Here is a 16,574-nt window from a genome sequence, read left to right as displayed (position 1 = left end):
CACATGTATGGAATAAAATGAAGATGGAGAGGTGAAGGAATACCTGGTACGACTCCGTTAGTGGCGATGGCGCTCATCGATATCGCAGTCAGCATCGTCTGGAAGGGAGACATTGGCACAAACAGATAGTTTAGAAAGCTCTCACTTCTTTGCATCACCTCGCCTGCCTGCTGACTCTCCTATACTCACACAGCAGCAGCAGATGAAGACGATACACAGGGCCTGCAGGATCCCAGCAGTTCCCACCACCCAGGTCAACCGCAGGAACAAAATGACACCGAAGATGTTCTGCAGACACGGCAGGTAGACGCCCATGAACGTCCCCATCTGTGGCGACTGGAGGGAGAACAGAGCACACGGAGGGACAGGAATTAGCCCAAACATAGAACGTGACGCTATTCTTTTTAAGCCTCCATTTGGAAATTCTCTCTGAGTGTATTTTGCCTTTATCTTCCACACAAACAAAGAGGACTACAGTACATATACACAAACTTCAGGGATTTCCTGGCTCAGTTTGGGTCGTTGGGGGATGACTACATATGACAGTAAGCATGACCAGATCATTTAGATCAGAGGTGTCAAACTCATTTTAGTTCAGGGATCACATTCAGCCCAATTTGATCTCAAGTGACCAGTAAAATCAGAGCATAATAACCTATAAATGACCATAACTCCAAATTTTTCCTTTGTTTTAGTGCAAAAAAGTACATTCTAAAAATGTTCACATTTAAGGAATTATCTTTTTACAAAACATCATGAACAACCTCAAATTTCTAAAGAAAAATAAGTTGAGGAACACACAAACAACAAAAAGTAGAAACAACACAAGCAAGACAAAAAAACCCCCACAAAATGACAAAAATAAGACAATAAACACAAGTGAGACAAAAAGGAAACACAAAACAACAAAAACATGAGACAAACGACAAAAGTCTGCCAAAAAACAACAAAAACAAGACAAAATACTACAAAAATGCGACACAAAATGACAAAAGAACAACGAGCAATCTAGTATTTTACGTTATGATCATAACAACTTGTCGTGGCCTAGAAAGTATTTTAAATTGATAGTTTTCCAAATTTACAATGTGCAGTTATTGTCTTCTCTGTCATTTTTACTCTTTACAAAGTCGTTCCATGGACCTGATTGGACCCTGTGGAGGGCCGGTTTTGGCCCGTGGGCCGCATGTTTGACACTTCTGGTTTAGATAAACGCTAATGAGTTTGTACTACCTTTATGACAGAAATCTGTGTAATTATATTTTTGACAAACAAAAATGCCTGTTATGCTTGAATAAATGACATTTCAATAAAGAAAATTGAATTGTTGCTTTTATTCTCATCACTTTAGAGGTAGTAATGTTTCTTTGGGACTGGCTAAGGCTTCTTTCAGGAATGCCAAAACTTCCTACATACAGTAAAAACCTCGGGTTCCACGGCTTTACTGTCTGATATCACCCCCACTTGCTGTGTTTAATTCAAACCGGATGTTAATTTACAACAGCTTACATAAAACATGAATATTGTTACAACTATTTTTAGACCACTAAATTAACAAATAAAATGTTGCATTTATGTTACTGTCACTTGGGAGTCCCATCAGCTGGAAGTTTCAGATTTATTACTATCTACTATATCGAAACTGGATTAAAAAAAAAAAAAAACTACCTTCGGCTATCTATTTAAACTAATGTTCACTATATTAAGCTAAAAACTGAACTAAATTGCTTTATTGTCTTATATATCTTATTTTTTTGCTTCCACAGATTAAATCTGGTTTTGTCAAAAGAAGAAAGAGCTGAACTGGTACTTCTCAGTGGATGTGAAGGAGGGAAATATCGAAAGATAGCAGATGAATTTAATGCAAGGAAGATTCCACTTGGCTTTTCCACGGTGGCGAAGGTGGTTAAAAAGTTTAAAGAAATGGATAGTGTCATGGACAAACCCTGTTCTTGACCAAATATTTCAGTCAAAACTAAAGAATTGGTCATGACTAAAATTCATGCTAAACCCAAAAAGTCACTTCCCTAACCCTAACCCTATCTGTCCATCCTTCATTTCAAAAATTGAACTAAATAATGTAATTTTCCAGCAATTTTCCCATCACAATTAGCCAGCTATTTAAACTGTTTCTGCATTACTCCAAAGCTAACCACTTCAATCATGTCTCCATCGTGGCAGCTTAAGTTCAAGACTCTTAATTTACAGTTCACTGTGTTAAAGTGGTAGAACTGACTCAGGTGTAGCGCAGCTGGTAGTTTACCTGTACAATTACTGGAGATCATGGGGCTATTTTCTACCTCTAAATAAGCCAACATATCTTTTAAAATGTTTACTCTGAAAAGACTGAAAGGCTTCTGAACAAAACGACACAGAACCTGAATCCGGAGCTTGAGGTGTTGCCATGAGGCAGGAGGTTCAGGATGCCAAAGTGTAAACTGAGGCAGTCGTTTAATTCATCCCACCTGGCACCAAGATATATAGCAACAAGTTAAACGACAACGTCATTTAATCAGGTTTCTAACACCAGGATAGAAGTATTTATTATCAGATTTGACTGCATTTATTTTGATTAAGGTCCATTTAACTACTGGTTGACTATATTTGGTTTTATTAATTGAAACAGTAAATTTAAGCCCTTTTTTGTATGAATTCTGCTCTCAACAAATACTGACTGAGTGCTGCGTCATGCAGTGGCTTCATTCCCAAGACAAGTTTCCCTTGGAGACAATAACACACATATCTAGCTAAAATATATTTTTTAATTTGGCTCAGTCACTACATAATCTTCCCAGGTACTCCCAGGAAATCCTTCCACTCCTCCACCCTGATAGACCAGACTAATGTCAGTGCTTACACTGAACACACTGTGCGGCCAGAAGGCAAGATTAAATATTTTGGTTTAACTTTCCAACCCGTCTGTTGGCAAACGTGTCTGAGCAATAAAGCAAAACGCACAATCAGAGCAGGGTGGGAATGCTTAATTACCCACACCAGACTGTCTTATCTGGGCCAGTAGGCGCCTTATCAGCAAGGATTGCAGTTCACATCAGGGTCACATCCTGATGTACTTTCAGTTCAGATACAGAGTCAAGACAGACGCACAAGATATCATTTGTGATTCATTGACCAGCAGATGGATGACAAACACAAGTGCAAATTTTCAGAGGTCTGCTAAATTTCTTTCCTTTGTGTTCCTTTATATGATTTCAGCCAGATCATTTACACTGCAAATCATTAAAAAAACACTTTAAGATACATCTGATTTGCTTACTTTCTTATAATCTTAGTTAATCTGTGGAGGCAAAAAATGATACTTAATGAGATTTCCTGTGTCCAGACTTTAGGGACACCCTGTATTTGGAATCATATACTATGAACAGATAGTTTAACCAAATATATGGTCGTTTATTTAGGGACGCTGTGGGTGCACTTCTGTTTATTGTGTGCTTTTACTCTCATAATTGTGTTTTCCCTGATGAGATTAAAGCTGTTTTAAACACAGTCTTGTATACCTTGCTGGCCTTCTTCTTCTCCCCGATGCTCTCGGCCTCTTCGTGCTCCTTGGCGCCCTGTGTCAGGTTGGTGTAGTTGGCCAGACGACTAAGAAGAGACGACACCTTCGGCCGAGTGTCCATCTCCTCCTGTGGGTGGAAGAAGAAGGAAGGAGATGGGGAATGAAGGATGTAGAGGGAGACAGCAAAAGGATAAACAGGGTAGAAACTGATGAGAAATGGAGGTGGACAGTAGGGGCAGAGCAGATGGAAGGAATGAGATCGTCAGGAGGTAAAGAAAGGGCAAAGAGACAGAGAGAGAAGGAAGAGCAGAGAGAAGACAAAGAGCAAGAGCAGAGGAGAAATGTCAGGGAGGGAATAAAGAAGAGAGAGCAAGTGGGTGCAGAAGATAAAAGATGGAGGAACGTAGAAATGACAGGGCAATGAAAAGGAGGTAACAGGAAGTTGAGGAGACAAAGAGGCCCATTGAATAGCTCAGTAAAGAAGTGGGAGTTTTTGCAATTTATAAAAACTGAATTTATCTCCACCCACCAGGCAAACACTAGATATTTTTGGCTCCAGTTTAGCAGACAAACTGGTAAATAACCAACCACCATTAGGAGCATGTTTGAATTTTTACCTATGTTGGGTATGATTTTAACCCTTAGATGCATAAGTGGGTCAAAAATAACCCGGTGAGGTCGTCTTTTTTGCAACATCTTTGTAATGAAGAAATATCATTTCATATTCCAGGCATTCCTCAAAAAACTAGTTCTTGATATCATTCCATTTAAATTTTTAAGTTTCCTTTTTTACTTTTTCAGAAATTAGAATATTTGTATTTTACTATCCCAAGCTTCCATAAGTGGGTCAAAAATGAGCCACATGCATTTCCCATAGAATCTAATGGAAACCTGTGATTCTTCTCAGTTGTGACTGTCAGGACTGTGGAAAACACACACTATGTCAGAAGTGTCACCGACAAGGAAGATTATTTTACACAGCAAGACCTGATACATGGAAGTATGATCTATATTTTATATGAAATTGCTGTAAATTCTGTTATCAATAATTGCATCATATTGCTTGAATTTCCCTCGGGACTAATAAAGTGTCTGTCTGTCTGTCCACTTGCCCATTCATGATTCTTGTATGAAAGACTGTGTTACTATTATGTATCATCAAATTAGCCTACTTTATAGTTAGCTAACACTACCTAGCTAACTAAGCTAGCTAGCATTAGTCTATGTATTGAGTGTGTTTGTGTGTATGTGCATTTATTTAAATAACTTCATACTGATTGATAGGTTTGCATGGACCAAAATATAATACAAACAGTAACACAAATGATTATTCGTAACCAAAATGGCATAAAAGCACATTCGTATACGGGTCATTTTTGACCCACTTATGGAAGAGTATAGGGTCCAATCACTCGAGCATCTAAGAGATAAGGAAGGCAGCACATATGGTCACAAGAAAAAGCAAAGCGTGCAGAATTAAAAATGTGCTTGTGTAAGATAAAGTTTGAGCAACATCGGGCTTCGAACCTCAAACAAGGCCAAGTTTCTGTCGTAGAAGTCGTCATCATCCACCCCATGAGTGTTGTTGATGTACACGCTGGAGATTTTGGAATTTCCATCACCTAAATACAAAACAAAAGAGATCATAAACGAGAAAGAAAGGCAAAAAGAAAACAGAAGGAAAGAATGACTCTGCAGGAAACCATCTTTCATCACCGTCACCATGACTTGTGGGGTCGAGTTCTACCCAGATTCATTCTAACTTTGTCTCATAGACACACAGCCTCAGTTTGATGCAGCAGCCACCATGTCGCCGGTTCAGTTACGCCTCAGTCAGCACAGACCGATGCATCGGCAGCACCTGAGTCAGCAACATCACTTCCCTCCTGCTCCGCAGCACTCACGCTACCGGCAGCGAGCGACGGCCAGAGTTACACTTCACAGGAGGACACACACGCCTGACTTGAGGCTGATTTTTAGAAAATCTGTTGTCTCAGTTGGCTTGTGCGCTAACATTTAGTGTCCTTCTTATCTCTCCCGTCTCAGTTTGATCTGATTATTAAATGTAGTAATGCAGGAGATGTGTTGTTTGTCTGGATTGCACAATCCAGATCTTGTGTCCACCACCGCAGAGCAACACTGTGTGCAGCAATCAGATGTCTGTGTGAAAGGCCAGATGCTGAATGCTGCTACAAACAGGAGACAGAGGAGACTGATGCTATAGTTACTGAGCCGATCAGAGCCCAGCGCTGTACGCTACACTTTTAATTTTGATTAAATAGTCTTGTCTTGGTCTTCTAATATGTGTTAATTATTACTTTTATATGTATTTTTTATATTGTTTTCGATTTTTTTTAGGCTAGAAAATGCTTATATTACCCCAAAAAATAATTAAAATAATGTAGCAATGGTGGGCTGCACAGTGGTGTAGTGGTTAGCACTTTCGCCTTGCAGCTAGAAGGTCCCTGGTTCGCGTCCCGGCTTTCCCGGGATCTTTCTGCATGGAGTTTGCATGTTCTCCCTGTGCATGCGTGGGTTTTCTCCGGGTACTCCGGCTTCCTCCCACAGTCCAAAAATATGCTGAGGTTAATTGATTATTCTAAATTGCCCGTAGGTGTGAATGTGTGAGTGCTTGTTTGTCTATATATGTAGCCCTGCGACAGACTGGCGACCTGTCTAGGGTGTCCCCTGCCTTCACCTGAGTCAGCTGGGATAGGCTCCAGCCCCCCCCGCGACCCTAGTGAGGATTAAGCGGTGTATAGATAATGGATGGATGGATGTAGCAATGGCAGAGCTGGTTGCTATGACTGAACTGTTGTGCTGCAATGCACCATGGGAGTTCGGGGTGTTGAAATGTCATTATTGTGGTTTATGTTAGTGTTACAGTGTTATTCATGTTTGTGTTTTATTGTGTTTTTGTGGTTTAGTCAGCCTAATTTAGTTTGATTAAGTATTCTGTTGTTAGAACCCTGAGTGTGAAGTGTAATCTGTTGTATCACTTCATGCCACATTACCTATAGTGCTGCTCTGTGTGTGTGTCAAAAATAAAAGCATCTGACAGTTGCATGGTGCATAAAGGGCAGATATACTTTCTCCAGCGTTGTTCTTCAACGCAGCTTGCCACAATAGTAAATATATAAAAATGCCTATATACTGCAAAATCCTGAGATATAGCAAAAAAATTTGCAATACCAAATGCAATTTCAAACTCTGCCAAAGAGTGAGGCCACAAGTGAACCGCGATATGGCGAGGGACCACTGTATTTTTATTTTATTTACGTCAATATAACCTTTATATCCCAAGTTTTATCAAGAAAAGCACTCAGAGAGCGCATTACTCTGCCAACGCTGCTCAGTCGCTGTATAATTTCCAACAGATAAGTCCGGATAAGTCCACAGCGGTGGATCTGTAGTAGGATCACAATCATGTGATCGTCAGCAGGCAGCTGATGTAGTGTTCACTTGTTGTCATAGTTACAGTGACACCATGCCGCTATCTCACAATGATACAGAAATCTTCAACAAATCCGTGGATCCAGACTATAAGCCGCATCACTGCCAAAATCGAATCACTTGTGTCATTTCTGACCTTCCCTGAAAATTTCTTCCAAATCAGTCAGTCAGTCTGTTTTTGAGTAATGTTGCACACAGACAGACAGACAGATTCACAGATTCACAGATTAACAGAATGACAAACATATGGCGATCGTCACATAACTCTGTTGTGTTCTTTGGCGGAGTAATAATATGTATTGATTTATGTCTTAACTACTACAATAAATTGCCTAAAACTGCAATAAACTTAAGAAAATAAGAATTGTTTTCTTTTTTTCACATACATTTCAATATATAGAAATTGCATAGCTGTAGCAATCAAATTTGTAAAAAAGTTGAACAATATCCCGTGGTCTGGTTTATAAAGATTTGCTATGTGCGCTTTATTGTGTATTTTTACAAACCCATCACTGCAACAAAAAAGCGCTATGACACCTGATGAATGTGTGAAATGTTAGTGGAACTCCCCAGATTTTATATGCAAAAAGAACGATGGATCTACCTTATCTGGTTTCAAATCTACCGCCAATAAAAAATGAATATGCAGTCGTAGCGCCCGCACTGCGCTGGACTCTACAGGGTTAATGAACAAGTCGTCGTTCTAATCTGTGATGAGAGGCTGCAAATATACCTTGATTCAATTCTACCCCAGAAGGCTGTGAGCGTCTGCTTTACGCTATAACCATGAATGAAGCCACTGTAGTCCAGGCAGTAACCAGCTGGTGAATCCCAAAATGCATCAGCTGCTTTTACCACCTCAACAGCAAACTCCATTTTTAGAATCAGCTGGTTACATGCTGAGAAAAAAAATCAATAGTCATAAAAGAGAAAAGAAAAAAAAAGAAGCAGCATTTGGCTGGTGGGTGGTGACTTCCCATCCTGTTCACAGGCTTTCATTTGGCCAAAGATAGTGAGTGTGAAACCGACTCCCCACCAGCAGAAACAACTCGCTGGTTAATATTCAGTGGCTGAAGCACGCTGGTGTGGTGGGAAAACAACCAACTAGCAACATAATCAGCCCATTTCTTCAGACATCCTGATTGGCTCTTTATTAGCTGCATATTTACTACAAACCTGAATGCTTTTAAACTGCTTCTATAGCATTTTTTGCAGAGAAAAAAATGTGCCTAGGATAAAACTAGATACATGTCAGCAATGCACGCACACACTCAGGCCTGGGATTTCCCAACATCATGTTTAACACCTAACCTGCTGATCAGGACAAGCAACATTCACATTCTGTCGCTGTCTGATGTCAAGACTTCTCCACCTGACTCTGAAGTCACAACAGGAGAGCTGTTCAGTCATCAATGAATTAGTGTCCTGAGTTTGACATTTTAGAGACTGTAGAATGAAAATAATGTTCAGTTAAAACTTCTTGTCTTGAGTCTGTTTTAAAGGAAAAATTACAAATTTCAACATCTCAACTGTCAATATTTTCTGGTCTTCTGGGATTATTAACTAAATATAACTGGAAACACATTTGAAGACATCTTTGCAAAGATGTAAAAGATGTTTCATCATTTTCTGACATTCTAATACAAAATATGCAGCTCTGTATAGATTTGTTCACTTTTATTAATAAGTTGAGAATTGATTAGAGAGTACGACAAATTTGAGGGCCAATGAAATAAGGTCTTTTTGATCGGGAGACTCCCTACATGATTCTGACCTCAGAAGATACCTGTCCGGCAAGATTTGGGGTATCTTCCTCATTAGAAGCTGTTGGTACTTTATCATAACCATGTAGGGACCGAGTAGCACGGGCTTCAACCGTGGAGCCCTCCTTGAAAACACTCTCAGTGAAGCAGAAGACCTTCTGCATCGGGTAGAGCAAGAAGCAAGACTGATTGGACTCTTCCTGAATGCTGGAAAGACGAAGTTCATGCACCTTAACCCAACATCTGAGGAGACATTGCATGCACTAGGTGGGTCTGAAATCGAAAATGTTGACGATTTCAGAAACAAAACTTGGTAAAGCTTGGGGAGCATTAAACTCTCCGTCAAAAATATGGCTATCTCCATTAAAACAACAACCAAAATAAGAGTATTCAAGGCGTCAGTGGAATCCATCTTACTCTATGGATCTGACTCCTGGTCACTAATGAAGTCACTCTCAAAAACAACTGATGGGACTTCTACCGGAATGTTACGGATGATATGAAACATCTCCTGGGAATCACACCTCACCAACAAGCCGCTATATGGTCCACATGCACACTTGTCAACCATCATGAGACAACATGGACTACGTTGAATTTTATTAAAATTCAAAGTAGTATTACTGTTGTCTTGGACACCTGTAGAGCAACAGCCCCACCCTAAGCTCCGGTATCAGCCAGCATGAGTCTCATGTTTAATGTGTAAGAACCATCAGCTGTGATGGGAAAACATCAGATTCCCACACAGACAGACAGACACAAAAGTTGTGCATCCTGCTAATAGTTCAGGTAAAACTCCTGAGTGTCAATAGAGGAAGGCTGCAGCTCAAATAATGCTCTGATGCAGCTGGTTATGTCTGGGTTGGAGCCTATCCCAGATGACTTAGGGTGAAGGCAGGGGACACCTGTATGAAGATTTTCAATGTTACTGCAAATAACACCCTCCTTGACTAGAGATTTTGCTGGTCGTTCTGTGCCGTGTCCCAGTGATGATTGAAACTGCAGTCATGGCTCTCTTCTCATTCATTCAGATAGGAGCCCAAACTAACTTCCCAGATGGCTGCCAAGTGACAAGACTTTCTTATAAGTACTCTACCGTTTGAGTTATAGTGACACGCTTGCTCCTCTGCAGCAGCCAATACAATAACTGACCCTTTAAACTCCCAAATGTCAGCATTAGCGCCAACCACTGTCAGTAATCCTACCTGAGAACTGTTCAGATAAAAACCAGTGTGCTTTTCCTGCTGTCCTCTCAACGCCTCAGCTGTTCAATCGTAGTTTCACACCCAGTTTAACACGAGGGAACACAGCTGTCTGCATTCCCCAAGAGGACTCCTCCACCTGAGCTTTCCACACCTGAGTATGACGTCTTTGTGTGCATGTGTGTGAGCAACCATTGGTGTCAGAAATAATGGATCACCGAGTGTTTGACCTTTCTGAAAATAACTCTTCATGTCTCCTTTCAGGACTTTGATTCATTCACTTCAACAGCAGCATTTTTGCCATCAGCGTGTTGCTTTTCTATTTCAGCTGAGATGACTGCTCTGCTATTTCTGCCTCTTTTTTTTTTTAAAGAGTGGGCGAGACACAGAGAGATGGACAGAGGAGCAGTGCAGCCTTTGTTCCTCTATATAAACAACCACTGCATCACAACAACCTTGATCGAAACTCAATCGGATTAACGGGCTCGATTTCTATTTCTGGAAGCTTATTAAAGGAGGTGGGGCATCCTTACTACTGCAGCTGCTTAAGTGGATCAGTGCTGCTAATACAGTTACATCTCTCCACAGTTATAGCCCCCTGTTGAGCCTGTGAATCAGCACAGCTATTCTTAAACACTTTAGGAGAGTGGATTATTGCACACAATATGACAAGTGCACAGTCAAATCAGTCAGAGGGAAGCAATTTACTGTTTACCTCATTTAATTATCTGGACTCCCACATGTTCTCATGACAAACTGCACTACCAGATGTAAGGCTGTAACTGGTACAACTGAAAAGGTTGCTGCTGTCAGCTACCATTAAGTAAAAAAGTGAATCACTGTATGTGTTCTGTAGGTGGGCTGAGAACAGCAGTGGAGGAAGTGGAACCTACACTATGATGGCAGCAGATGACAGCCCCCTTATAGTTCTCTGTGTCTGCTAACCACAGTAACTGTTGCTCATGCTGCTGTGTAACCACAGAGGGCTCATTCTAGAGTCAAGCTCAAACTCAGAAACCAAATGGAGAGCTTAGTGACCCCGAAAGACATAAAACACTTTCAAAACTGCAGTTTGAAACCTGGGACGTGCATGAGGGCCAATCTAAAAACAGCCCTTTTCTTTTGACTTCCCATAAAACCAACATTTTAGACAAACAGCTGTTTAAAACTTTGCAAGTGTCAATATCTTTCTCGCCAATGGGAACCTCTGTTACTGGTTACTTCCTGAGAATTAGTTGCACAGGAAACCAGCATCGATTTGTGCTGCTGGACTATCTTTATACAGTCTCAGGAATGCAGACAGGCAAGCCTCGGGGCATGATAATACACTTAACTGATCAGAAACCCATGAGCCAGCAGAGCTAGTGCCACCTGTACATGAACACAGCAGAGGGAACTAACTTTACACTGGACATGTGTACATTTCTGCAATGTGGTGTTCGACGCCACGCTTGGACTACACGACATGCTAAGGCGCTCACTGTGTCAGATTAAGCAGTTATATAGATTCAAAAAGTCTGCCCAGTGAGACATACAGACTGGCAGGCGACACAGTGGTCCCGGACCAATCACATTTGCCGTCTGTCATGGCTTAAGTAAGATGGATTCACATCCTGAAAGATCCAAATGTCGACACAAACCCAGATATTATGGAACAGAGTCAGGAAACAACACAGTAAACGCTCACGTTCACTGTAGTCTGTCTGGGATGTTTTAAATGAAAAAAGAAACCCAAAGACACAGATATGGATATACAATCAATGGCCTGAACCCTGGACCCCTACGCCCAGGGTTAGGGCCTGAAACCTGGCTAGGCTTCAGGACCTAATCCTGGCTGTAGGGGTCCAGGGTTCAGGCTCTGTTATGCTGTGGAGGCATTTTGCTGCCATGGTTTGGGTCCACAAGTCCCCTTAGAGTGAGAGGTCACTACAAATCAATAGAGTTGTTGTAACTACCTTCTATCTAGAAGGGAGGGGTCTCTTCCATAAAACACAGAAGGTCACTGGATAGTGGTAGTTTGATAAAACTGTTTTACTACCATCTGTCAAGTCACTTTAAATCACCATGCCTTGAAATGTGTAAATACTGTATATTGAATTGTAGGGCTGGACCCGAATATTCGAATATTCGGTCCCGACGGTGGTATGGTATCCAGATATTAATTTTGAGATCCGAATATTCGTCGCCGTCGCCAATTCTCCCAACGTGTCCCCACATGGGACGTTACTATAGGAACCGATCCTAATATACCCCTGTAGCAACTTAGACACGACACACAATATCATGTTTTGGGCAGAAATCTTTAAATTACCCCCAAATGTTCATAGCAATGACATCCTCTGACTGTCACGAGACTCAAGGGACATAAACCAGATCCAACAGCGCTCTCTTCTTGTAGTTTTTCTTGCCTTTTGTACAAACTGAAGAGCTTTATGCCAAGAAAAACGAAGCAAATGTGTAAAAAGGTAAAGAGGTAAGGTGTGGCATTACATGTTTTTGTTCTCTCAGAGGACAGGCAGGTTGTCATGCCTCAAACAGGGATTAACCGGTGGATTCACTCTCTGCTGCAATGTGAGTGGTAGGATTAGATACAAGCCCAGGACAGGTGTGCGATCTGCTGCTATGAACCAGCCACTTCAACATGCTTCGGGAGGCTTGTTTTAAACATGTTGTAACCACGGTAACAACACCACATCCGTGTGAACGTGTGTGTTCCTCACCTTGCTCTGTGCTGCTGTGCTCCGGCGTCTCAGCTCCTCCTCCTGCTGCCGTGGCGACAGTCGTCACGCCTCCCGACGTCTCGCTGAGCGGGTCACTCCGGTTGACGCTCTCCCTGGAGCCGAAGCGTACTCGGGCCCCTGAGCGGGAGCTGAGGTCGGGCGACGTGTCGGACAGCCCTGGGAGGTCCTCGGCCTTGGTGGGCGTCACGGTGAAGCGCACGGATGCCATGGCAACTCGCTTGGGAAAGTTAGATGTGGAGAGAAGGGGTACTGTGGGGATGCAGGAGAAGAGGGATGGGGTAGGAGGAGTCACGGACTAGCTAGCAGGGCTGTGCTGAGCTGAGCTGAGCTAAGGCTAGGCTAGGCTAGGCTAGGCTAGGCTATCTCCCAGTTGATGCTGAGGTAACGGCGGCCTCTACAATTAGTTCTTTTGCTGCTGCAGTTCTCCATTGAAGCAAGCTGGTTGTTTTCCACCAGGCATATGAAGGAAGAAATACAACAGACTTCTTTCTAAGCCAACAAGTGTCAAAAACCTTTTAACTCACCACTATAATGTGTCAGTTTGTAGTAAATCAATGGAGGGTCAAGTCTGTCACTTTATAACTTCCAGCTAAACCATTAGAGTATTTCTGTTCTCTGCTTGCCTTTGTCTCTTGTCTACCTACACTACGTCTTGATTGCTATGGTGTAAGACAGCAGGCAAAGTGTATTAAACTCGTCTGTCTGTCTTCTGTTTCTCAACATTGACCTGACATAAAAATGTCTCTATACCATAATCACCCATCAGCCAGGGCAGAGGAAGTAGGATAGAAGGTCATCGGTGCAGTAAGGGGTGAGGGAGAGAATGGTAGAAAACAATAAAGCACAAATTTAATTTATATCCCAAAAACTGTCCTCTATGTTTGAGAAAAAGAACACCACATCCTAAAAACGGAAGGAAGCAACGGTTCTGTTAATTAAACAAACATTTTAAATTTAAAAAAAGGAAAAACTGCACAACTCTGAATTGATGTCATGGGTGTATTTGTGAAGAAAATGGTTTAAATCAGTTTAAACCCTTTGATGCACAACACGGGTCAAGAGATACCCACTTTCCATCGAAATGGCTCACTTTGGACCCATGTTGTGCATCAAAGGGTTCAGACAGCTTGACAATACTTCCTTTGTTAGACCATAAAACAAATTCATACACCGAATAAAACTGAAAAGGAGCACTGTGACTCCAGAATCCGTGTATGGTTCAAAATACAATCTAAAAAAAACAAGAAACTGCATTTTTTTTTTTGTTTTTCAGTTTTGAAAAACCTAAATGTATAAATTTATTATAATGAAAAAAACACAGTGTTGGATTTTTGCTCGAGCTTTTTAAACCCGAAATACAAAATAAGGCTGTTGTTTTAATTTGTTGCAACACCGGAAGTGCTTGAAGTCACCGAGGAAGAAGAGTTTTGAGCTGGTCTGGACCGCAAACACGTATCAAGAACGTCTGTATTCAAGCCCTTTTCCAATTTCATTCGCGAGCTCTTTGAGAGTGGCAAAACCCATGCAGATATCATGGAGCTCCACATTGCTCTATGAGTGTCAGGAGGTTCTGCATGGAGAACAACTTGATTTCCAGTTCTGCCGGTAGCTTCCAAATGGTGCATCGAAGGGAAAATGCTTATTTTGTTTAAACTTTTTTTTCGTTCTCTACTTTTCAAATTTAGGGGTTTTTTGGCCTTATTAGATAGGTGCAATGTAGAGGCAGACAGGAAAGTAGAGAAAAGAGTGGGGGAAGACGTGTAGTAAACGGCCGTGAGTGGGAATCGAACCCAGGCCGCTATCGGGGGACAAGCCCCTGTTCATGGGTTGCCTGCTCAACCAGTTGAGTTATCCGGGCTCCCCTTCAAATTTAATTTTTAAATGATTATTTGTTTTTTCTCATTTTATTTTGAAACGGAAAAACCAAAGAGAGAACCATACACAGATTATTCTCCAGGTTTGGCTTTGTTCTTTGTTCATTGTAAGTCTGCCTCTGTGCTTTTAAAATGAACAGGCCTTTCCAAACAAAATAAAGTCAACAAAAAGTGGTGACGCTGGCTATTACACTCTAACTGACCAAATATTCACATTAGCTTTATGTGCATCCATCCATCATCTATACACCGCTTAATCCTCATTAGGGTCACGGGGAGCTGATTTAGTGTGAAGGCAGGGGACACCTGGACAGGTAACAGTCTATCACAGGGCTACATATGCAAACAATCACATTTACAGTCACACCTATGGACAATTTAGAATGACCAATTAACCTCAGCATGTTTTTGGACTGTGGGAGGAAGCTGGAGAACCTGGAGAAAACCCACACATGCACAGGGAGAACATGCAAACTCCATGCAGAAAGATCCCAGGAAGACCAGGACGCAAACCGGGGATCTCCTAGCTACAAGGTGAAAGTGCTAACCACTGTGCAGCCCGCTTTATGTGCATGACAAGACATTTTTGTCCAACGGTATGGTGAAGTTTAACTCCAGGGAGACTGCTCATATGTAAAACAGTAACCTGTTCTCTGATGTTCCTTCTAAGTGCAAAGTCGACTGATTTATTCCCTCATCTTAGGGAACTAAAGAGACAGGACAAGTGGATGCAGCTGGATTGTTTTTTTAGCCTGGTTTAACATTTAATTATTAAAGGAGAGCGGTTCAAACCGGTTGTGCCGGTAGCTACTGGCTGTTTTCTCTCGCTCTGCATGCAGAGGCATGGTTCTTTTTCTTTTTTTTTTTTTTTTAGTTTTGCCTGCCTCAGTCTTTGTCCACGTTCAGAGGTGGGTGGGGAACAGAAAGCGAGGCTGGGTAGAGGGGTTTCACGAAGACAGAGAGAGCTACGATACTTGTTTTTCATGTTTAACCGGACAAGCATCTCCCTGGGACGAGGGCCTGAGGTTACTTCCATAAACCTCCAGCTACACTCAGCAGGGGAGCATGATGAGCTCTGTACACACCATGCCATGCAGGCAAGAAAACCTGCAGGAGTTACTAGTCTAGACCAGGGGTGCATGTGGCCCGTGGGCCAAAACCGACCCGCCAGAAGGTCCAATCCGGCCTGCAGGACGACTTTGTAAAGATGACAGCAAAGACATTAACTGCAAACTGTAAATATGTAAAACTATAAATTTAAAATAATTTCTAGAATATGACAAGTTGTTTTGATCATAAAGTAAATACTAGATTGCTCAATGTTTGTTTGTCAATTTGTGTCTTACTTTTGTAATATTTTGTCCTTTTTGTAGTTTTTTGCAGTTTTTTGTCCGACTTTCGCCGTTTGTCTCATGTTTTTGTCGTTTTGTTTCTCGTTTTTGTCGTTTTGTGTTTCCTTTTCGTCTCGCTTGTGTTTTTTGCATTATCTTTGTCATTTATTGTTTTGCTTTATTTGTTGTTTTCTGTATTGTTTTTGTCATTTTGTTTTTTGTCTCGCTTGTGTTGTCTACATTTTTGACATTTTGTTTCTTGCTTTTGTCATTTTTTGTCTTGTGTCATTTGTACAATTTTTTTTTGTCATTTTTGTTGTTTCTCCACGTTTTTGTCTCTTTGTAACTTTTTTGGTCGAATTTTTAAATCTCTTGTTTTGTTTCGTGTTGTTTGTCTCATTTTCTGTCATTTCTTTCTCGCTTCTGTCATTTTGTCTCATTTTGGTGATTTGGTTTTTTTTGCTTTATTCGTTGTTTTGCATATCGTTTTTGTCATTTTGTGTTGTTTTTGTCTCACTTATGTTGTATTTCCATTTTTTTGTCGCTTTGTAATTTTGTTGTCTAATTTTTTTGTCTCTTTTGTTTCGTTTCGTGTGTCTCATAGTTTGTCTTTTTTCTCGTTTTTGTTGTTTTACGTCTCATTTTTGTAATATTTTGTCTTGCTTTTGCTGGGGTATTTTTTTGTCTTTTTTT

The 16,574-nt window shown here is 41.2% G+C and overlaps 1 protein-coding gene across 7 annotated transcripts in view; it reads right to left on the bottom strand.

Moving 5' to 3' along the window:
* The window catches only part of LOC111583416 (solute carrier family 12 member 6-like), a 36,897-nt gene extending 23,245 nt beyond the window's left edge, over positions 1–13,652 (bottom strand). For 2 of the 7 annotated variants that reach the window (XM_055007718.1, XM_055007719.1), the window contains exons 1-5: positions 12,656–13,649; positions 5,045–5,139; positions 3,516–3,644; positions 190–336; positions 44–98 (exon numbers count right to left, since the gene is read on the bottom strand). In XM_055007718.1, the coding sequence (XP_054863693.1) occupies positions 44–98; positions 190–336; positions 3,516–3,644; positions 5,045–5,139; positions 12,656–12,884 (655 nt within the window). In that variant the 5' untranslated portion in view covers positions 12,885–13,649. Of the gene's footprint in view, positions 1–43; positions 99–189; positions 337–3,515; positions 3,645–5,044; positions 5,140–12,655 lie in introns of those variants that run through there. The other 5 variants (XM_055007715.1, XM_055007716.1, XM_055007717.1 and 2 more) reach the window with 5 other exon arrangements.
* Between the last annotated feature and the right edge of the window lie 2,922 nt (positions 13,653–16,574).

The sequence above is a fragment of the Amphiprion ocellaris genome, chromosome 23 (genome assembly GCF_022539595.1).
Source record: "Amphiprion ocellaris isolate individual 3 ecotype Okinawa chromosome 23, ASM2253959v1, whole genome shotgun sequence".
In the NCBI taxonomy this organism is placed as follows: Eukaryota; Metazoa; Chordata; class Actinopteri; family Pomacentridae; genus Amphiprion; species Amphiprion ocellaris.
The sequence above is the reverse complement of the archived record's forward strand: the minus strand, read 5'-3'. Positions and strand labels throughout refer to the sequence as shown.